Source organism: Crocodylus siamensis, chromosome 4 (genome assembly GCF_052110815.1).
Source record: "Crocodylus siamensis isolate JL-2025a chromosome 4, ASM5211081v1, whole genome shotgun sequence".
In the NCBI taxonomy this organism is placed as follows: domain Eukaryota; kingdom Metazoa; phylum Chordata; order Crocodylia; family Crocodylidae; genus Crocodylus; species Crocodylus siamensis.
The window spans coordinates 103,302,335-103,325,708 of NC_143398.1; the positions used below are offsets into that span (position 1 = coordinate 103,302,335).

A 23,374-nucleotide genomic window follows, 5' to 3' on the forward strand; every position below is an offset into this window, starting at 1 on the left:
TGAGACTGGGGGAGAGGGAGGAGGAGAAGTAGCGCCTGTGCCACAGCAAGCTGCAGCGCCGGCGAACCTTAAAGGACAGGTGTACACTTTTCAAAACAAGCACAACAGCACTGATTTTAGGAGCTGTTAATGTGAGGAGTGGACTAACAAGGAAAAGTTGGGAACAGATCAAACCAACGTTAAAGCAAGTACAGGCAGATTATATCTGTCTACAAGAATTTGGGATACTGGGGGAAAGGGATTATAAGCGCTTTAAGAAAAGATGGAAATGGGAACCATCCTGGTGGTCAGGGACAAATGAAAACAAAGTGGCTGGAGTGGCAATACTATTCAAGAGTCCAGAGATGAAAGCAAAACAGGTGGGAGACACAATCAGTGGCAGACTACAGTGAATGATCCTATCAGTCACGGGAACAAAATTAGAAGGTCTCAATGTATATGCAACATCAGAGTGGGAGGGGAGGAAGGCTCTGCTTAGAAAGCTAGCAGTTTGTGTGGTTAGAGGGAGACTGCAGATAATAGTGGGGGACTTCAGTTACATAACTGAAATGTTTAGACAGTTCATCCAGATTGTTGTAGGCCTGTGCAAAGCAGATAGTATTTGCTTCAGATTCAGCTGATTCGGGGGACAGTGATTCAATTAGGTGATTCAAATCACTGTCCCAAACTGATTCAGCCAAATCTGATTTGGAGATTCGGCTGCTGCTGACCTTCTGGAGTCATAGTAAGAGCCCCATAAGAAGAATGGAAGTGTGGAAGTTTAATGTGCAACTACTACAAGAGAAGGAGATCTGTCAAGTGTATACAAGACAGTATGAGGGGTGGAGAACACTGAAAAAATATTTTAAGAGTATCAGAGAATGATGGAAGATGGTGAAGATGAGGACAGGAGAAGGAAGGCTGAACAACCATGGGGAAAAGAATGAAACTGCTGAGAGCTGCAAAGAAAGATGCAGGAGCTACTAAAGGAAGCCATAGAAGATAGGTATGAGAAGAACTAGAAAAAACAAGACAAGAGATAGAAAGATGAGAGAGAAACTGTTTTTAGCAAAAGCACCCTGGATGGGAGAAAATGAAGAGTGGTCCTGATTCTTTTTGGCTAGAGTGAAGACGGCAAAAGGAGAACTAAAAGCAGTGCAGGAAGAAGGAGGTACCTGGGTTGAAAAACAGGAGGAGGTGTTAGAGGCAATGAGAGAAATGTTATGAAGAGCTGTATCAGATGAGGGAAGAGACTGAAGGCTTTGCTAGAAGAGACTGAAGAGAAAGTAGAGGAGGAAGAAGCAAAGAAGATGGAAGAAAAGATAAGCTTATAGGAAGTGCAGGAGTGTATTAAAACATTTAAAGAGAGACATCACCAGGAGCAGACATACTGCCTATGGAATTTTACAAGAAGTTTTGGGCATGGGTAGGGAGGGATATAGTGGAAGTTTTTGAGGAAATAGAGGCAGGGAAAGATTTTACAAGAGGCATTGTGAGCTTACTCTTTAAGAAAGGGGAGAAGGAACTCCTGAAAAACTGGAGGCCAATTACAGTCCTGAATATGGACTGTAAGTTAATGGCCAAGATACTGGTTTTGAGGATGAGGAAAAACCTCCAGAAGATAATACATGAAGGCCAAGTATATGCAGTACCAGGTAGAAGTATTTCCAGAGTGATCAGAGATGCACAGCCTCACCTCCAAGAGAGGAAATCAGTGAACACACACAGTTATAGCAAACCTAGATTTAGAAAAAGTTTATGACACAGTGGATCATGATTATATTATTCAAGATAAGCTAATGTAATATTCAAGATCCTAGGGAAAATGGGGTTCCCAGAGAAATTTATGTGTTGGATAAGGTTATTGTATAGGGAAGTGAAGAGTGAAGTACAATTAATAGGCATCTAAGCAGGGCTTTAAAAATCCATACTGGGTGAGATAAGGGTACCCCCTGTTGCTAATACTGTTTGTGAAACTGATAGCACAAAGAATAAGAGAAGACAAGATCATAAGTGGAGTAAAGGTGCCGGGAGGGGGAGAGGTAAAATGCATTTTATATGTGGATGATATAAATGTAGTAGTTAGAGATGGACTTTCAATGGAAAACGTGCTAAAGCATACATTAGAGTATGAAGAAACAATGGGGCTAAACTAAATAGATCAAAAAGCACTACAGTAGGAGTGGGGAAACTGGAGGAACATGGAGAAGTTTGGCTTTCAGATAAGAGAGACAGTAACCAGAGTGCTAGGGATCAAAAGGTGATGGCAAGGATATGGCAAATACTTTGGTTATGGTCTGGAAAGACTGTCCTTTTTTGGAAAGTGGTGGCTGTTAAGGCTGTGCTACTGCTGATTATTCCATATACAGGAATCCCACTGACGTGGTGGTAAATAGCAAAAATACAGAAGGAAATATGTGCGTTCTTCTGGAATGCCAGAAGAGAAAGGTTGGCTAGATCTGAACTGTACAAAGCAAGAGAGATGTGGGGTGCGGGCTGCCAGACTTGGGATTGTTTGTCTATGTGAAATGTGTAATTGCAGTATGCAAGGCAGTAATGGAGGGAGAGGGGAAAGTGGCATGTATCACCTGATTTCACACAGTTGCAATTATGAGGAAATGGGAAGTATATCAGACCTCTTGAAACAGTCCAGGGGTGTGGCAACCACCGATTCATTACATCAGGATGGAAGGTTTCATACAGAGGTATAAAATAGGGACGATAGGGCTGGAGGGATGGTAAGAAATTGATGAAAGCAGTAAAAGAGAAAAACAGGATGGTGCCATGGGAAACTTTACAGAAAGATAAGTGAAGAAAGTGTCATTAGTGCAGGAGATGGTACTATATGGATTCATACCAAAGGGCCCAGAGGCAATGTTATTAAGGATTTTATTAGTGTGTGTTAAAACTAGTTTATGGAACGTAAGAAACTTCGGGGTTTTTAAGGAGTTGGCTTTCAGTGAAAGGGAGTTCCTGAAGCTGGGATTGCATGAACTGAAATACTACATTGATCAGGACAAGGAAGAGATTGGACAAAGAAGAGAAGAAGTGGAGGTAAAAGGACTGGACACACTTGTTTCACTAAATAAACAGAAAGAACTGATGGGAGGGGTGGAGAGTTTCAGGTGCTTACTGAAGGAATAGTTTTTCATGGGGTTCTGTATGAAGAAAATGAGTTCTGTAGGATTTTTTTGGAGAAGTTGATGTATGTTGTTTAAGGGTTCAATACATGTAGTTGTATGGTTTTGGATATGTAGTTGTTTTTGCAATAGGAAGTCTTGGTAAAATAAGAATGCTCAATATGTGAAGTTCTGTAAGTGTAAGTGATGTGTGTTTTTAATAAAATTTGTAAATTAAAAAAAAAGGGTTCCCAGCTGTACGTTTGTTCAGTATGGGCGATGTGTTTTACTGGCATGCTCAGTGCTGGTTGCATTCAGTCAACTTCATAGTTTCCATTACTGACCACATGCTGCTTCTGGCAGCAGTTATATTTAACAAGGAGGTGCAAATATAACATGAAGGGCTTTTGCCTCATGCTGACCAGGAGAAAAAGACATCAGGAAGAAAACCCCATCTTGTGTTCAAGTAAATACAGTATATATAGAAATAATAAACTGGAGCTAAGTTACCAAGCTCTTGAAGGTAAATAGTAGATAAAGGTTATAACCCAAAGGTCTGTTTTCGAGACTCCATAACTTTCCTTAAGTTCCCTCCAGTTTTTCCTCTATACGTATGTGTTATTGTTTCACAGGATCACTCATCCGGCTGGGTGAGCCAAAAGACTTCCCCCTCTGGGGCTGTTTGCAAAAGATAGTTTATGGAGTAGACAGCAGTGCGAGCTGCTAGTGTAGAATGGTCAGCTCCTTCCTTCCTGCGTCCTCATAATGCCATGAAGCAGAAAAGAAAATTCCACTTTGGGTTGAAAAGTATTTTCAGTATCACGGTCACTTTCCGTGTAGCCTGTGACAGCTCAGTTAGGTAGTGGCTGCAGGGGACAAGGTTTTATTTCAGTTTGTGTAATATTAGATCATATCAAATGAGACATTTGGGACCTTTGCTTGGTTTGGCTTGCATCATGTATTAGGATGTGAAATATTAAGAAGAAATCTAAATGTTTGCGTCTCACCACAGCATGACTACAGCCCTTACCTTGCCAGTCTGCTTATTCTTGCTCATTATAGAACTGAAAAGTATACTTTTCCTGGTTCGTGGACTTCTCAGTTCCCAGCTTCCTGGGTAGAGGTCCCATTGTAAGCACCTGGTTAGATCAAAGGCAAATACTAATGATTTTACTAAGCTCTTACCCTTAAAAACCACTGGCCACTGGGTGCAGTGGTAAAGGGGACAGGGGCTCTAGTGGTGTTCTTCTTGATCCTCCTAGTCAAGGGGAGGTGGCCAGGCAGGAGTGAACACACCCTGCACATCAATGCATGGCTGCACAGATAATGTTGCCAGCAGGTCTTTGGCTGCTTTGACCAGGGGATGCTGTTCCAAGAAGAAAGATTGTTAGGTAAAGACAGGATCCACCTGACAAAGAGAGGGAAGAGCATCTTCACAGACAGGGTTGCTAACCTAGGGAGGAGAGCTTTAAATGAAGTTTTCTGGGGGATGGAGACCAAGGCCCTGAGGAAAGTGGGGAATTGGGTGACCTGGCGGAAGCACAAATGGGAGGGGACAACAGGGAAGGCATTCTCATTCTGTCTGAGAAAGAAGGACAATCAGCTCATTCTCTCAGGTGCCTGTACACAAATTCACAGAGCCTGGGAAACAAACAAGAAACATTGAAAGTCCTCACACAGTTATGCAACTATGGTGCGATTGGAATAACAGAGACTTAGTAGGATAGCTTTCATGACTGGAGCACTGTCATGGATGCGGGGAAGAGGAGGAGGAATTGCACTTTATGTAAAAGAGCCATACGATTGCTCAGAGCTCCAGTTTGAAACTAGAGATAGGCCTATTAAAAGTCATTTGGTGAGGGTCAGAAGGGAAAACAACAAGGGTGATGTCATGATGGTTGTCTGCTATAGACCACCAAACCAGGAGGATGTGGTGGATGAGGCTTTCTTCAAAGAGCTAGTGGACATTTCCTGATCACAGGTCCTGGTTCTTGTGGGGAACTTCAATCACCCTAACATCAGCTGGGAGGGCAATACAGCAGTGCGTAGGCACTCATCCAGCTGGTTTTTGGAGAGTGTTAGGGACAACTTCCTGGTGCAAGTGCTGGAACAGCCAACTGGAGGCCATGCTCTTCTTGACCTGCTGCTCACGAACAGGGAAGAATTGATGGGGAATGTAGTAGTGGATGGCAACTTGGGCAGCAGGAACTATGAGATGATTGAGTTCAGGATCCTGAGAAAAGGAAGGATGGCGAACAGCAGAATAAGGACCTGGACTTCAGAAAAGCAGACTTTCAACTCACTCAGGAAACATGGGCAGGATTCCCTGGGAGGTCAGTCTGAGTGGGGGAGAGGAGTCCAGGAGAGCTGGCTGTACTTTAAAGAAGCCTTACTGCAGGTGCAGGAATGAACCATTCTGGTGCACAGGAAGATTAGCAAGTATGGAAGAAGATCAGGTTGGTTCAGCAGGGAATTCTTCAGTAAGCTAAAACAGAAAAAGGAAGCTTATAAGAAGTGGAAACTTGGAAAAACAACTAGGGAGGAGTATAAGAGTATTGCTTGTGCATGCAGGGATGAAGTCAGGAAGGCCAAAGCACAATTGGAGTTACAGCTAGCAAGGGATGTGAAGAGTAACAAGAAGGGTTTCTACAAGTTTCTAGCAGTAAGAGTAGGATCAGGGAAAATGTGGGTCCTTTACTAAATGGAGGGGGCAATCTAGTGATGGAGGATGCAGAAGAGGAAGAACTCAATGCCTTTTTCACCTTGGTCTTCACAGTCAAGGTCAGCTCCCAGACTACTGCGCTAGGCAGTACAGTTTGTGTGAGAAGGTGAGCACCACTTAGTGATGAAAGAACAGGTTAGAGACTATTTAGAAAAGCTGGATGTTTAGAAGTCCATGGGGCTGAGTGCAATGCATCTGAGGGTGGATGTGGGAAGAGCAGTGGATGTGATATACCTCGACTTTAGTAAAGCTTTTGATATGGTCTCCCGCAACTTTTTCTTGCAGGCAAGCTAAGGAAGGATGGGTTGGACGAATGGACTGTGAGGTGGACAGAAAACTGTCCATATCATCAGTCTTAGAAGGTAAAGCCAATGGCTTGGTGTCTAGTTGACAGCTGGTATCAAGTGGAATGCCCCCAGGGTTGGTCCTAGGGGCTGGTTTGCATCAATATTTTCCTCAATGACCTGCAAGATGGCATAGAGTGCACCCTCAGCAAGTTTGCAGATGACACCAAGCTGGGGGAAGCAGTAGATATGCTTGAGGGGCAGGGCTAGGATTCAGAAAGACCTCAACAAATTGGAGGTTTGGACCAAAATAAATCTCTTGAGTTTCAATAATAAGAATGAGTTCAAAGTCTTACACTTAGGGCAACATAATCCCATGCACAGGCTGGGGTACAGACTGGGGACTGACTGGCTAAGCAGCAACTCTTCATAAAAGAACCTAGAGGTTGCAGTGGACAATAAGCTGAATATGAGCCAGCCGTTTGCCCTTGTTGTGAAGAAGGCTAACAGCATACTGGGCTATATTAGTAAGAGCATTGCCAGCAGATCAAAGGAAGTAATTCTTCTCTTCTATTCAGCACTGGTGAGGCCACACCTGTAGTACTGTGTCCAGTTTTGGCCCCCACACTGCAGAAAGGATGAATTGGAGAGAGTCTAGTGGTGGGCAATGAAAATGGTTAGGGGGCTGGGAAACGGGGGACTTCTGAGGAGAGGGAGAGGGAGCTGGGTTTATTTGGTCTGGAGACAAGAAAACTGATGGGGGATGTAACAGCAGCCTTCAACTACAGAAGGGTGGTTCCAAAGAGGATGGAGCTAAACTGTTTTCAGTGGTGGCAGATAACAGAACAAGGACCAATGATCTCAAGATGCAGCCGTGGAAGTTTAGGTTAGAGATTAGGAAAAACTTTCGCACTCCTTCCTGGTTTATGTTAAATCAGAGTCCCCCAGCATCTCAGATGCTTTGTTGGGTGGGGCTGCATCTTTGGCAGAGACTGAAGGTACAGGATGTCAGCCTGGCTTCCTCTTGCTCTCCTCCCTCCACCTCACCACTCCCTGGTGAAGCAGGGATTCCCCCCTCCCCTCTGCCTTACACAGACACCTCTCAGCATTAGCTAGCATACTACATGGTGGCTATAGTCTGTGCTTCTGGAGACCGGACAGAGGCAGTGTTGGCTTAGGGCTTTTTGGAGCTAATCAACAGGTAGCTGGTAACATCCCTCCATTCCTTTCTTGGGAATAGTTGTTTAAGAAGAGCTTGAACTAATGAGAGATCCTTTTGTTTTGCTGATGGGCTTATAAATGCTCCCTGCTGTGTAACTAAATGCTATGTAAATCCCTGCTGGCTCCCTTGATGATCAGGGAGGGAGGAAGAACCCCTCCCTAATCAGAGCATCCTGCTGGGGCCTGGCTACACCCCCTCAGCTCAGCACTAAGGAATGGATGGAGGGCTTCTCTAGTGCCTCCTGGCTCCTAGTCTGAGCCACTGCAGGCAGGTGCCAGCCTTTTTTCAGTCCAGAGGGGATGTCTGTGCAGTTACAAATCGATTCAGCCCAAGCAGTTTAGACTAACCTGCAAAGAGAGAATCCATTCAGGCTCAAGCTTTTAGAATGTCTATCCCTCACTTAGGAGGATAGTAAAGCACTGAAACAGGTTACCCAGAGAGGTTGTGGAATCTCCATCCTTGGAGTTTCTTAAGACCTGGCTAGACAAAGCCTTGTCTGGTATGATCTTGTTGGGGCTGGTCCTGCTTTGAACAGGGGGTAGGACTAGCTGACCTCCTGGTATCCCTTCCAACTCTAACTTTCTACGATTCTATGACTAGGGATATGAGGTTGATTGAAGTAAGGTACTCAAGTTTCAGGTTATCCCTTCTTTCAGTTTTGATAACCATTAGCTTCCTTCCTCTTCTTTTAGAGTACACTACCTCTGTGAGCCGCTCTAATTAAAGTGCCCAGCATGTCTTGCATATTAGTGTACCCACACTTCAAAATGTTAGAGGGGGCAGTTTATCTAAAGCTCATTGAATAAGGTTTAGATAAAGTGGTCCCACCACCATTTTGAAGCATAGGGATGCTGATACATGAGATGCAGGAGGCTGCTATAGCACAGTAATTGCCACTCTCCAAGAGACTTGATTAATCTGTCTGCTCTAACATGCTGGAATTACAGCACATCAGTGCAGCCTCCCTGCTCATGTATAGGCACCCTTTGATTCTTCATAGTGCCAAGTCATGGACTTCTGTGAAAATCTTGTTTGCTCTTAGTGGCTCCTGATATTCAAGTAATTTTTGTATTCTTTAAGTTTTCTAATGCTAAAGTCAGATTCCTCACTGAAAAATGTCTGGGTGAGGGCAAGGAAGGAAGGAATCTTATGTTTCTTAGCAGTGATGGATCTGGAAAATTAAATGACCCATTCTAGTGAAATCCAAAAAGTGTCCCATTTACTCCACAACCAGTAATGCAAGGCCATAATGCAGGGTCTCATAGTAGGAGAAAGGAGGAGTGGGAGTGTTGAGGCTTTTCCTTCAGGTAGTTAATCTCTTGTTTTCATTTTCTATATAATTAAAGTTACACTTCTAAAAAATATAAGCTTCTTCAAAAATATTGATTATCTTACTGACCATTAATGTTGTGAACATCTTTCCAGGTGGATACCGATGGAGATGGCTACTTGAACTGCATGCAAGTTTTGATGGCTCTGAAAGAAATAGTCCCTTCAGAAGCATTAACTGATGCAGAAGAACTCTATGTATACAGGGTAATTAATGTCATAAAGATTTGTAGATTTGTTCTTTGAAAATTTTGGGGGCAGGGAGCCAATACTTCAGCTATTTATACCATCACATGTTGTCATTCCGTATTTTATACATTTATGAAGTCTCTCATCCAAGAATTTGGAAACTATTTAAGTCTCAAAATATTCCTCCAAGAGAGGCATTCTGTATAATGCTCAGTTTTACAAGTGAAGTGTAAAGCTGAGCTCAGAGATGTTGGGACCAAAATGTTTAAAAAACAGAATCCAATTCTGTGAGCTTCTGTTTTGGGATTTTCAATTTGAAACATTAGTGGCATGATTTTCAGCATCATTGGGCGCTATAATTGTAAATGGGAATGGCAGGTGCCCAGCACCTCTGGGGATCACTGCCTAAGAATAGCACCTAAAATAGTAGACATGTTTGAGAAAATGAACTGTTAGATGTTTCCTTTTACATGCTGCAATCTGAAGTGCACAGGTCATTTCGTAATGAAACTAGTTTCTAGTAAAGCAGCATTCTGATAAAAAAAAAAAAAAAAAAAAATTCTTTCTATCCAAGAAATGCTAAGAGGTCCATTAGGAAAGTGCATGTAGTGAGTGATCTCAAAAAGTCAGTAGGAATTTTCTGTCTCTGGCAGGTATTTTTCAGAGGTCCTTCCGTGTGAAGCATGCATGGTAAAGACCACCAATTCATTTGGGCTGTTTGTTTATTCAAAACTTCTAATAAGAAGTGTGAAACAGTACACCATTAGTATGGTAAGAACACAAAAAATGCCATGTTTGGCACAGTTTTATCTAACCCAGTGGTACAGGGAATGGAAAGGAAAAGAATATTTAAGCAGGCCAGTTTCAGCCAAATCTGTCCTTTGCACCTCTCCCCCACAGCTTCCTGTATTCTTGGGCCTAAGAAGTCCTAAGTTGGAGGTTACACTCCTAACTGTCATGCTTCATGCTCCCTGCTGGACCTGTTCTTCATGAATTTTGTCCAATCCCCTTCTGAACCTTATTAAATTATCAGCCTCTGCATTCTCATATGGCGTTGATTTCCACATGATTAACTACATGTTGTGTGAAAAAGAACTTCCTTTTCTTTTCAAATCTGATACCTAATAATTTTATAGTATGCTCCTTGTGAAAGATAGTAAATAGTAAATCTTTATTTACTTTCTCTATGCCATTCATCATTTTGTAGACCTCTGTCGTATCCTCCTACTTGTCTTTTTTCTAATTTATTATACCTGACACTTGTAGGATGTATTCACTTCTTAAACTATTTATTCCGTGTGCTACTATATACAATAACAGAAATACTCCTTTTTACCTATGTTTTATTATTTAGGTCTAAAACCAAATAAGCTGAAGAGTCAGTTTTCCAAGCAATGTGAGAGGAAAAAAATATCTAACCCAATGTGTATTTGTGCTGTGTATACGCAGATTAGTACTTAAGAAAGCTACTTGGTCAGTCTGTGCTTTGTTCAAAAGCTTCCTCTCTAACGCACAACAAAGCTGTAACTCAAAATTGTTGAGGACTCGGTCATCTTCTATAAGACCACATGATGTGGTTTTTTTTCACTTTATTGTTGCATTATTCTATCTCCAGTTTAAACTTCCATAGTTGTCAATGAAGACTATACTTTGTTCTAATGGGAAACTAGAGCCATTTCCTAATTGCAAGAAAGACTTGAATGTAGCAGTTAGGAACAAGGAGCACTGGTGAAATAAAGCCTTTGTATGATCTTATGTTGCAGTACAGCAATGGCAGCTATAACATTATAGAGGAAAAAGCTGAAAGGCCCTGCTAAGCCAGGCACCTTTCCTGCCATATACTGGGGGGGGGGTCCTGATGGAATTAAAAGATGGCGAGCAGAAGTTCTCTAGAAAGAACGTTTTATTTTTTCTAAAATATATAAACTTTTTCGAAATTTGCTTAATTTGATTTTGGTCATGGAGGTGTGGAAAGACCCAGGATGAAACAGGAAGGAAGGGCAGGGGCTCAGAGTCAATATTTTGCCTTTCCATTAACATTTTGGTGACATTTTTCAAAGTGAATAATGCTTTCAGGCTCCTCCATCGTCAGGTATCAAACTTTACATTACTGAAAGAGACCTAATTTTCTAAAGAACTGAGCTAAGATGTTTCTAGTTGGGCCCTTACAGTCACTACACACTATTGAAATTGTAGACGATTGTTTGTATCTGGATTTTAGATCAAAGCACAAACATCAGCCGCCATTCAAAACCAGTCATTACATTTGTCTAGTTTTTAATTTTAAAGGAAGAGATATTAAATAAAATATTACTTCTGAATGTTGTCCAACTATTGATGCTTTAGCATCTAAGTAGTATGATCCAAAGCAAAAATGTTTTGGCATTCTTAAGACAAGTGCTTAGTTTAGCTTTTCTTCAAAAAAAAAATGGGTGATCCATGTCCTCAGCTAGTGTTAATCAATGGAGCTGTGCCAGTATATATCAGTTGAGGATCTGGCCTTCTCTTATTTGCCTATTTGCGGTCTTTCAATCATGATACTGTTTGAAACAGACAGACTTATTTGACACACAACATAAATGTCGCTGACACGGAATACCGGTACTAGGAAATACTGAAATAAAGAAAAGTATAAAAACCTCCATGATTTAATCGTAACCTTACAAAGGCTTTGTTTCTTTTGGACACTTTCTTTGAAAAGACCCCCATTCCAAACAAAACAGAAGGAAATTAGTAGGAAGTGATTATGGAGACAGGAAATCTGAAAGCCATGAAACTGTAAATAAAGTGTTATTTGTACTACTGTATCTGGTGCCCTACTTTACATTCCCAGCACGAAATGTTAGACAAGGCTTTAACCCGAGAGTATGGGACAAAGTTCTTTGGATGCTTAAAAATATGCATCTTGTATATTAAATAGAGGACTGCCATTCATACAGGTTATACTGGGCCTTGGATTCATCTACATACATTTTTACTTGAAACTTGGAACTTCCTATCCAGATCCAATTGCAGTTTGTTCATGGTGGCAGCTGATGTGAATTGTTCCAACATTGCGCACACATCAAATGGTTTAATGTTAGTATTTGAAGCCATAGGCACCATAGCAGGCACCAGTGCTAACATCGTTATACAACTCATATTACTTCATGATAATTCAGTTCACTGATGTCTGCATTTATTGTTTACTTTCATTGCATCTAGAAAGCTTATCTTTTCCATCTGTCAACATTATTGTATGTGATCCATTATAAATCTAAAAAGGTTTCATTACACTATACACTTGGTCCTTATTTAATGAACCGCCTTCTTTTATAGTAATAATAATAAAAAAAGAATTAGTACAAACTTTAATTACTTCCATTATGCCATGTTTGCTTTGTCAGTGGTTTCTGCTTAATGAAAAGTTAAACCACAAAGTTAGTCCAGCAGTTTTTTATGCTTGTGCCATGTGCCTTCTGTTAATAACTTATCTTTTTCCCTCAATGGCCTTACATTTTGTTCCCTGTTGAAGTTAAAAGTGATTTGCAAAGCTAAGATAGACAATCTTAGAGAACAAAGTACCTGAACAAGACAATATGTAGAGGGCCAGCATTTTGTGGGATGAGCTTTAAACAATGGGAACTTTAAAGGAATTTCTCATTGCTGTTTGTGTGTGTGTGTGTGTGTGTGAGAAACTGAAAAAGGAAGAATCATCAACAAGGCTTGTGGGTGAGGTAGTGATCACTGGGTTCAATAAACACGGACATACAGTGAATGAAAAGAACTAAATAAACCATTTGTAGAGCAGCAGGCAACCCCTGCAGACCCTTTGGGTGCTGACAGAAGTAGCATTTGCCATATGAACGGCCCCTTGAAAGCACTCTATAGCCATGCCCTGACAGAAGTGTATGGCTGCAGAGCACTTTAAACGTGCCTGATTGCACAACAAATTAATCCTCATTACATGATGGTTCAGATGAAGGTGCTCACTCCAAAGCAGAACACGTTCATAAACTCTGTAAGCTCCTATGCACAAGCAGGGCTGGGCTGATGCAGCTCAGCCCTGCTCCACCCCTGATGAAGTTTGTAGGATGGGAGGAGAAGAAGGAAGGGGGAGGGAGCTGTGGGCTGGGGTTTGCCCAGCCTGAACTGGAACGGGCAGGGCCAGATTAATGCATAGGCAAACTTGGCACATGCCTACGGCCCTGAGATATGTTGGGGACCTTCCCTTCGCCTTGCCATCATAGTGTCTGCTTCCTCATGGTAGCTCTGAGCCACTGTTGCCAAATTTGCTTATAATAAGTGGAATAGGGCTTTTTTAACCCAAAAAAGTTGCTTTGATTTTTTTAGAGTCATGAGATGTGTTTTTTGGGGCTTTTTTAAATTTAGAGATTACTTATTTTGGGCTTTTCTGTAATACAGTGGTTCCGAAAATGTGGGTCGTGGTTGCAGAAACAAGATGGGGTCACAGAAGGGCCTGGCCTGGCCAGTATGCAGCTTCCAGGTGGGGCTGCTGCTGCTGCCACCCCAGGGACCTGCATGCCTCTGGCCTGCTCCAGGCACCAGGTAGGGAGAGTGTGGGTGCTGGGGGTGGGGTGGACTGCAGCTGGGCAGGAGTGCAGAGCTCAGGTTGGACGGGTGTGGGTGTGACAGAGTGGGGAGTGTGGGTGCACAGCTCCTGTCACCAGCAGCAGCAGCCCTTAGGGCACTTGTGGCCCATGCACGCCCAGGCATGGCTCCAGCCAGTACCGCACAATGCAAGTGAGGAGTGCAGCCCTGCTGGCTCTCTTGTGCCAGGCTCCACACGGTGTACATGCAGCTCTGTGCTACTGGGGAAAGCCAAGAGCTGGCTGCTTTCCCCGCCTCCTGCCGTGCAGGTTATGGGAAGCAGGGAAGGCAGCCAGCTTTAGCTCAGACACAGTGGCTGCTTACAGACATGGGGAAAACCCCCCAAAACAGCACTTTACTTCAAGCTCAGCTTGCCCCTGCACTGAGCGCAGTACATGCCCAGAAGAGGCATTGTGTTAATTGGACCCAGCTCACCCAATGTTTGTATAGATCAGGTGCTTCAAGGGGGCTCTTTTATCTAAAAATTGATTGAATCAGCTTTAGAGAAAACCGCCAAAAAGCTCTGCTGAAATGCCCGATCTAGACGGACACTGCGGAGCTGGGTCAAACTAACATGCGGACTCTTTCAGTAAAGCTTCGGGGGTTTTTTCGTGATTGTCAGTGCCTAGTGTGGCATGTATTCATGCTTTATGAGGTCTCTGACAAATTTTGCCTTTCTTATTAGATACATGTATTATATGAGAGCTGTTTTTAATGAAGAGGGAGAAGTGAGAACGTAGAAATGATTTGGTTAATTTTCAAAATTTGGCATTAATTTTGATGTGAGCAAATGCACTAACTTTCCCTATCCTTTCATCTCCATGCTAAAAGGACATAGGATTGCCTTATAAGAATACTAGGAGTGACTCCAGTGGAGTGCCGAGCGACCCACACCAGCTTTAAATTAGCTAGTTATGGGCATTGGATGTAATCCAGCAGTGATATCATGGAGCTGACGGTGGGCTGAGAAATCTACTCAAGAAAGAGATTAATTTAATCCATGCTTATTAGTCCATACTGCTATGGGTGGATCATGACAAACTGCTGAGCTAGCTGGTGTAGATGAACTGTTCAGACTGAATGGCAAGTTTAAACTGTGTTACAGTGCTGTTTTCCTGAGTTGCTACTTCAATGACACCAGGGAAATGTGCGAGTTCTGTGAGTTGTAGGTGTTGGATGAAATGTATGAGAGGACAAAGAGAGCCTTCTAGGGTATAATATTAATACTGGTTAATTACTAATACAGTATTTAAGTTTGAATTAACATGTCTCCCTTTTATTATTATCAGTTGTATCAATGTAGTGCCCTGAGAGAGAGTTCATACAGTAAGAACTTTTTTTGAGTGTCTTTAGATAAGGTTATACTTCTGTTTAAAATGTCAACATGTGGTAAACTAAACTTGGCAGTATTAAAAATTATTCTAAGAGTTTACATTGGTGGGTATACTTTAAGAAGTTGAGCATTAGAGAGGAGGAGGGAAAGTTGCACTGCTTTTCCACTTATCTACCAGAGAGTGTTCGTGCATCAGGTAAATGGATTTGGTGTGATTTCTTAAAACACTTGAATACATGTAAAACAAAGAGTAATGTGGGGGGTAGGAAATTCTATTTGAATTAGGTATATAAAGTTTGAGAGGGGCCTTACAATACAATGTAATGTTTGTCAGGAGTCCAGTCTTGTCAGCTTTCTTGGATAAATTATTTTCAGATTTTTTTTCTGGCTATGTTAATAAAGCTTGTTGCTGCTTCTATCTGAGCTTATCTCTTTCCCCCTTCCCCCCACCCTTCAAGCAAGACAGCAATCTGTTCTTTTTAAACCCTTCATCATCTTTGCTCTCTCCATTTCTGTTTCCCCAGATTTTGGAGATTGTTGACTATTATGTAACAGATGGCCTGACAGACCTCCGACTCTTTGCAGTGATGGCTAGCTTGGCGAAGAAAATAGCATCACTAGAGTAAGTATTCAGAGGCATAGATGCTCATGAATTTTAACTCCTCAGTGACAAAAGAATTCAAGGGGGTAAGAGCTGATCTATCAGTTGCCGAAGTAATTAAAAGACTTAGATGGCTCTCTAGTGCAGAGTATCCCTTCACTGTTACAGGCTGTTTATACTAGATTAAGCTAGTCCATGTCCCATTGATCTCTAAACTATAACTATGCTCTGAAACAATGGAACAGCTTAATCCAGAAATTGAGACATTCCAGCAAGCATTTGCTAATGCTTTTCTTTTGGCTTTTAATGAAATGTATACTGCACCATCAAGCTGAAAAAAATGTATATCAGAGTAATGTGAATACTGTGTCAGAATTAAATTTTGATTTCTAGTTCATTCCTAGTGAATAGAGCAAGCCAGGAAAATTACTTGCAGTAAATTGCTCGTTCCCTGGCTCTAAACATTTAATAATTCCTAGCCAGAGGATGTATTCCCCCCCCCCCCCCGGTCTCCTTTATACTTTGCCTTTGTTCTTTGGAGACACTATCTGCCCACTGCTTGGGTCCTCTGTGCTGTTTCTCCTTCCTCCTCTCTGAATTTCACTGAAAGTTAAGGGCTCTTCAAAATATTTTATGAGTCTTCCTTGTGAAGCAAGAGAAAGCTGAAGAAAGGACAGAGTCGTTTCTGAAAAGATCTCAGAACCGAGACAATTCAGTGGGTTATTCAAATTGGAGCTGATTTCTATATCACTTTTGAAATAGAAAGGAAAAATGACAACACTAGTGTTCTAGCAGGGACTTAAAAATGAAAGACCGAAGATGAGGTTAAATTGTCTTCTGCTAGATGGAGGGTAAAGGGAGAATTATAGTTCAAAGAACTGATTTTGTATAGAGGTTGTATTGGATGTAAAAACAGTATATAACTAATACCCTGACCAGATCCTACATTTCTCACCATCTTAGCTGCTTAGTACAAGGAGCAGTTGGAACTCTGCCCAAACAAGAGTAGTTTGCACAGGGGAATTCTTGGGTGGTATAAAACTGACATAGCTGGCTTTATCCCTTTCACTCCTACTCCTATTCAACGGAGGAGGAGAAAAGGTGCAGCTAGAGAGCACTGCACTCTGATCATCCTGATATTGGAACAATAGGCCCATCCAATGAAAGTCGGAGTAGTTTTGGAGCAGCTGTTTTTACCTGAAGCTATATGCATCCCCAGCAGACATAAAAAGCAAGGAGTGGAAAGATGGCTGAATGCCCCCCAGGCCCTTCCCTCTTCAGATGTGCTAGGGAGAGTTCAAACATACCTAAAAGTCTATCATGGGATTTTCACAGGTATCTAAATGTTTGGGAGCATAAATGTCATTCAAGGTGAGTGGAATTTGTGTTCCTAAATCAACTGGGCACTTTGAAAAGCGCAACCCTAGTCTGTCAAGTGCATGAAGGATAAATTTATGTTATCCTTTTTCTCCTCTTCATGTGAGTATGATATATGTGTTGTAAGGAAGTGTTTACATCTTACAGCTAGTTGTCTTTTCCTACATGTTTCTTCAATGAATTCATGATGTTCAGTTACTGACATAGTCCTTTCCAGAAACAGACTGTAATGTCATATAGAATGAGATTCTAATTTTATTGTAAGATTGGGAAGAAGGACATATTGGGATAGAAAGAAGAAATCTATTATGCAAGTGAACATGTCTTCAGTACTATCAAAAGAAAGAGCAGAATTTTAACAAATGAAATGTATTCTACATGGAAGTCTAAGCCATGATTTAAAAAAAAAAATAAAGCCTAAAATTAGATGCCGTTCTCCATGATGAATTGTCTAAATGAGAAGCAGCAATTTCCATAACTGCTGTGAACCCAGCAAGCACCCCTGACTTCACTGGAAGCTGCCAGGTGCTCAGCCTCTCCACGCATCTTATTTTGGATGTGAAAACTTTAAGTCTGCTTTAAAAAAAAAAAAGTAATGGCTATTTTTGGGGCCACTATATTTTTCTGCTTTTGCTTCTTTGAGAAATTGGTAATTTCAGAAATGTCTGCCATAGCTGTTAGCTGCAGGGGCCAGGAGACAAAAGGTATCAGTTATTTGTAGATGGCTATATCCCATACTCTCCACACAAGCTGGGCACTTCATAGGTATGTGCGTGTAATACTGAAGGGCCAAAATTGATAGAATCATAGAAAATTGGGGTTGGGACCTCAGGAGGTCATCTAGTCCAACCCCCTGCTCAAAGCAGGGCCATCCCCAATTAGATCAATCCAGCTAGGGCTTTGTCGAGCCGGACCTTTAAGATTTTCGAGGATGGAGATTCTACCACTTCTCTAGGTAACCCATTCCAGTGCTTCACCACCCTCCTAGTGAGAGAGTTTTTCCTAATATCTAATCTAAACTTCCCTTGCTGCAACTTGAGACCACTGCTCCTTGTTCTGTCATCTGTCACCACTGAGAACAGTCCAGCTCTATCTTTGGAAACCCCACTTTAGGTAGTTAAAAGCTGCTATCAAATCCCCCCTCAGTCTTTTCTTCTGAAGACTAAATAGACCCAGTTCCCTCAGCCTCTCCTCAGAAGTCATGTGCCCCAGCACCCTAACTGTTTTCATTGCCCTCTGCTGGACTCTCTCCAACTTGTTCACAACCTTTCTGTAGTGGGGGTACAAAACTGTACTCCAGATGTGGCCTCACCAGTGCAGAATAGAGGGAAATAATTACTTCCCTTGATCTGCTGGCAATGCTCCTACTAATGCAGCCAAGTATGCTGTTAGCCTTCTTGGGTGCTGACAGACATGGAAAAAAAATCACACTTTACTGAAGTAGCAGCACATTACTTCCACCTGGCTCTGCAGCGCTTGTATGGATCAGGGACTTCAGTGGGGCTTTTTGACACTTTAAAGCCAATTTAATCAGCTATTAGATAAAAGCACCAAAAAAGCCCCACTAAAGTGCCTGCTCTATACAGATGTCAGGAAAGCTGGGTCCAGTTAACGCGATGCCTTTTCTGGGTATGGGTTGAGCCGGTGCGAGAGTGTGCTGAGTTTAAAGTAAAGCACTGGTTTTTTCCACATCTCCAAGCAGCCCATAATATGTTATTCTCCCTTAACGTATTACCTTCCCCCTGCATGCATGCATGCACTCGCACACTCAATCATTCACTTAAACAAGCAGCCCTTTCCATAGCCCATCTCCATAATCACACTCCCTACTGTAGTATAGGGATCCCTGTGGCAAAGACCCAAGGCCCATTTGTGGTGCAATGTCCTTCATTTCCTCTCCCCCATACAAGTGTTATTTTATGTATATACTTTATTGTGGGGTGGATCCAACTCAAAAAGTTCTTCCCAATCTTACAATCTAGCCAATGATTCTAGAGTCAACAGGGAGTAAAGATTTGCCTTGGTCCTATGCATATTACTGATGTCTCTTAGGAGCATTAAATTGTTGTATATTAATTTGACTGAAAATGTTGTAAATAATCATTTTAATAAGGTTTGGAATGTCTAAACTCAGAATATCTCCATTTTCTGGTGAATAATGGCTGGTTAGTTATGATTATGGTCAAACAGCACCATTTAGTCAGCAAAATCTTTCTTTATAGTTTAGCTTAGATATGGGATGAGAAAATAGCACCATTGTTTTAAAATTGCCTTCTCCTTCTCTGTCTATTGTTTGTCTAAGTGTCAAGGCTATGAAATAACTCTTGAAAAGAAATTTGAGTATTCAATCCTGGGCAAACAAAGCCATAGCAAGCCTTCCAATTGGTTGGACATACCAATGACAAAACAATTATCTTGTTAATGTATATTTTGCATAAAAAAGATCACTTGAGACAAAATTTGACAACCATTAGAGATCTAGTTTCTTTCCTAGGGTTAGAATACTACTGTGCCTCATACAACAGAACTAGGATTGCTTGAAGCTACAACTGACAGGGATGTCAGCTTCCTCAACTGGGAAAGGGCACATGCTCCCCTTCAGCAGTGGCCAACACTGCCTGATAAAGCTGGGAGAAGCAGACATGGGATGCATCTACATGTGCTGCTGTGGTGCTGTTGTTACTGCGCTGTCATTTAGTACTTCCTTTTGGAAGTACTAAGTGACAGCACAGTAACAGCTCATACTGCATCCTGCACACGGTTATTTTTAGGCACTACGTCACCGTAGCGACATGCTATAATGAGGGGGCCTGTTGCTATGGTGATGTAGCTGCAGCATCTTGGTTTTTGCCTCTGGACTCTATGTTGCCATAGCACATTTCTATGGTGACGTAGTGTCCCGCGTAGATGTGCCCACTGAACTGTTTCACAGGTGTTGCTGGGCTTAGCTTTGTCCCTTCTTTTGGTGCTCCAGGAGGTATTAGGTACAATGAATTGTAGAGTCCCTCCTGGGACAGTACACCTCGGTGCCCCTTCTAACATGAACCATGGCTGTGGAGTCACAATTTAGCTCCATATGTTGCTTGTTTACAGCCCAGTGTTCAGCACAATCTCAGAGGACAGTTAACAGTGTCTTTCACTTCTGCGTAACCAATTTGAAGCTGACAAGGTCACCATTCACCAAAAGTCATGACTATCTGACAGCTGTTGGATGGTCTGTATGAAATGAGTTTGGTCTCTGTCCAGTTTCTGGAGGACAGCTGATCAGTTCACAACATCTACCACCACAGTTGGCACACAGGTTTGTAGAGTCATTAGAAGCCAAGAATTGAAAGGGCACGGCGACTGAAGTCTGAGCAACAGAGTCAGCCTCTCAAGGTCATGGGTGAGGAATAATTTCAGCATGGTGAGCAAGGATAGTTCTGTAATTACAGAATGGACTCTTGGATTTTAAAGACCTGGCTTTTATTTCTGGCTATACCGCTGGCTTCTTGTGGGACCTTGGGCAAATCACTTGTTGCCTCCTTGCTTTGGTGCCCTGTTCTGTAAAATTGGATACATTGATATTTATCTTCATGGGTAGGTGTGAAGAGGAATCCATTACTGCATGAGATGTGCTTAGAAACAACAAACCTCCTCCATCAATAAATAAATCTGCCTCATACCTGCTCCTGCTGCATCCATTTTTGTGGCTCCTGTGAGGAATTGAGCTTCCATACGCCCAGTGAAAAACTCTCCAGGGCTGTTGTTCTGGCAATTTTCACAAATGCTACTTTCATGCAATCTTTTTTCCAAAATAAAATCCATGAAATTTTTTCCATTTGATTTTGAGACAGGTAGAAACCAGCATACTGTGATCTAACACTTTGAGGGACTTCAGTAGTTGCTAAAGCACGGCAGTTAACAGATTGGTAATACAGTAATCTTCAGATGACATCATGACAAAAAGTCCCAGGAGTTCTTTGACAAGCAGCATGCTATTCCACTTTCTGGCTAATGCTTTCATTTCCACTAACAAATGGTAATAAAAAAAATTCCTTTTCTGCATTATTTGTTGCTGAATTTATCTTGTTCAGACAAGCTGGTTTGTGAACTTCAGGCAAGTGAACAGATAGGCATAACCTGAATGCTAAAATCAATAAAAGACAAGTGCAGTGCAGTCATTTTCTCCTCTATGAGTCAGATGTTCCAGCTTCAAAATAAACATCTGCAAAGTAAGGTCATTTTGATCAGACGTCACATGTGAGAATTACCTGGGGGGAAAATAAATGTGAGTATCAGATTCTTAAAAGATCTTCCTGATAATAATAGCTTGGTCACTAGAAACAGTCTGTTAGTGTTGGCCCAGTGGGTCAGATAACAATGCAGACTCTCTCTTTCTCTCTCTCTCTCTCTCCCCTCTGCTGTGACCCAGTCCATCTGCTTCTCTCTGGCCATATGGTACAGAAGTATTTAAGAATGGAGACATTACAGTTTTATGCATCTGAATGTTCTTTGCTTTCAATGAAACTTCACAGAAATGACATTCCTTTAAATACTCATTTGAAAGATTTTTTTGTCATTTTAAATTTAATTTATATTAACAGTAGGATTTGTATTAACCCTGGGTTATCTAACAGCTAATGTAAGTCCATTAAAAGGGACTGGTCCCATTTTGCCTTCCTAAACTGCACAAAATGGCATTAAATTTTGTTTTATTTTAAATTGCTTCTTAGTAAAGAAAATAGTCATCAACACATGAAACTTTTAAAATAGTCCTAGCCTGACCATAAACCTCCGTACTGTTGCATTACAGATTAGTGTCTAATCTGAATACCATCATTATGTGTTGCCAAGTGAAGGAAATGCATCAGTGGTACATATAACACTGTGAACTTGGATTCTCTCCCTGAATCCAGGGCACTTGAGTTGTTAAAGCATACCCAGTAGCTGGGTCTCTCCACATGAGGATTCTCCTGCTATAAAGCCATTCCAAGACAATGGTATTTTCCTCCCTGCAACAGTCCCTGGAGTAGTACTATGCCCAGGGTGGTTGCACCCCCTCAAGCAGGAACGTACATTTTCTTGGGGACAACTAGCAGTGGCACAGATATGTGCCACTGCTAGTTGTCCTTAGACATGCCCCTGCATGTACACTCTGGTGCATGGCAAATTACCCCAGGTAGGGTAGAGGAGACTGGGGCCGGCATCTGGCCTGGCTCCACCAGCCTTACCTGGGGTCCTGGAAGCCTCCTGGGTCTGCAGCAGTGGTGATCGGGGCACACAGAGCCTGGCTGGCAGCCAGAGCATGGCTTTGGCCAGCCAGGCTCTTGTTTCAGGTGTGCACCATGCCACTTTATTTTTTTTTTTGGTGTGTTTTTTTTGACACTGGGATCTATTGGCACAGGTGACTGGTAGGTGGGGTACAAGGGAGCATGAGCCCTCAACTCAGCACTGCCCAGGATGGAGCAGTTTTTTTGCTGTGTGGGCTGCTGGTGTGTTGCAGGGCAGGGGGCACAGAAGTATAGGAGCGGATATGGGGCTTTTGGCCCACCCCTGGGCCTGCCCACAAATTGTGCACTCCTAGACTCAGGAGGCACCAGTCACCCCTGTGTCCTGGTGTAAAAAAACCCAGCTATGCTACAAATTAGCAGCACGGCAAACGCATTCACATACATGCTCATGGGGATGTGGCCGATGAGTCCAGTTTGCTTCACTCTGGCCTATGGGAGTTTTTTGGTTCAACAACAGTGCATGTGATGTGTGAAATCAAGTATTTGCAGTTCCCGTGTTGGTGTATAATGATGACTCTTGCAGTGCAGTATGTATTTGGCAGTCCCAAGTTTCAGGGCTTGTGGTCTCTAGGAGTCAGGGGGTGTGAGGACTGAGATTTATTTCTGCTCGTGATTGTTACTAGTTTCTGGGTATTATTTATGCTTTCCTCTGAAGAAGTAGGATGTTAGTCGCTCTGAATCTTACTGGTCACCAAAGTCATGATCAGGAAAGGTATTTCTATTTCACATCAGACTGGAGCAGCTTGTGGGGTTTTCTGCCTTTCTCTAAAGCACGAGGCATAGTTGTCGTTTAGGATCCTTGGAGGCTATAACAACCAGTTATTTCTCTGTGTCATAGCAGTGATAGGGCATTGAAAGTGCCCCCTCCTACATCTCCTTTGCTTTTATGTATCACACATTGTAGAGTGTTCTTGGCATTCTAGTTTGAACTTTGTACTTATGTAGGGCTTGAAGTGTTGAGTCTGGTTGCCTGTGAATGCAAGGAACTGAACTCTGTGGCCCAGGAGGCCCCTTCCAGTTCCATGTTCCTTGGGGGCCACCGCCTGTTGGCGTACTGTTGGGCAGGCAAAGAACTTCCCCCAACAAATTATTCCTCTTTTTTTATCAGCCCAGTTATTCTTCGACTGTGGAAGACACAGGTATATTCAACATTCAGTGCACATTCAAAACTCCAGTTCCTAATGAAAGTCTAGCACATGCATTAAAGGAGGGATGGGTCATCATGAATATGCAGTACCCTTGTTCAATTGTCTTTTTATTGGTAGGAAGAGGTAATTTTTATGGCAACTTTAACATAGCAAAGTCTAAATATTCATACTGTGTTTACCGTCAGGGAGCCTGTGTCTAAATTTGGAC

At 42.2% G+C, this 23,374-nt stretch overlaps 1 protein-coding gene across 1 annotated transcript in view; it reads left to right on the plus strand.

Moving 5' to 3' along the window:
* Nucleotides 1–23,374, plus strand: part of C4H12orf42 (chromosome 4 C12orf42 homolog) — a 284,699-nt gene that overhangs the window by 207,204 nt on the left and 54,121 nt on the right. The window contains exons 13-14 of the mRNA XM_090043229.1: nucleotides 8,752–8,862; nucleotides 15,292–15,389. Coding sequence (XP_089899355.1) covers nucleotides 8,752–8,862; nucleotides 15,292–15,389 — 209 coding nt within the window. The remainder of the gene's footprint in view (nucleotides 1–8,751; nucleotides 8,863–15,291; nucleotides 15,390–23,374) is intronic.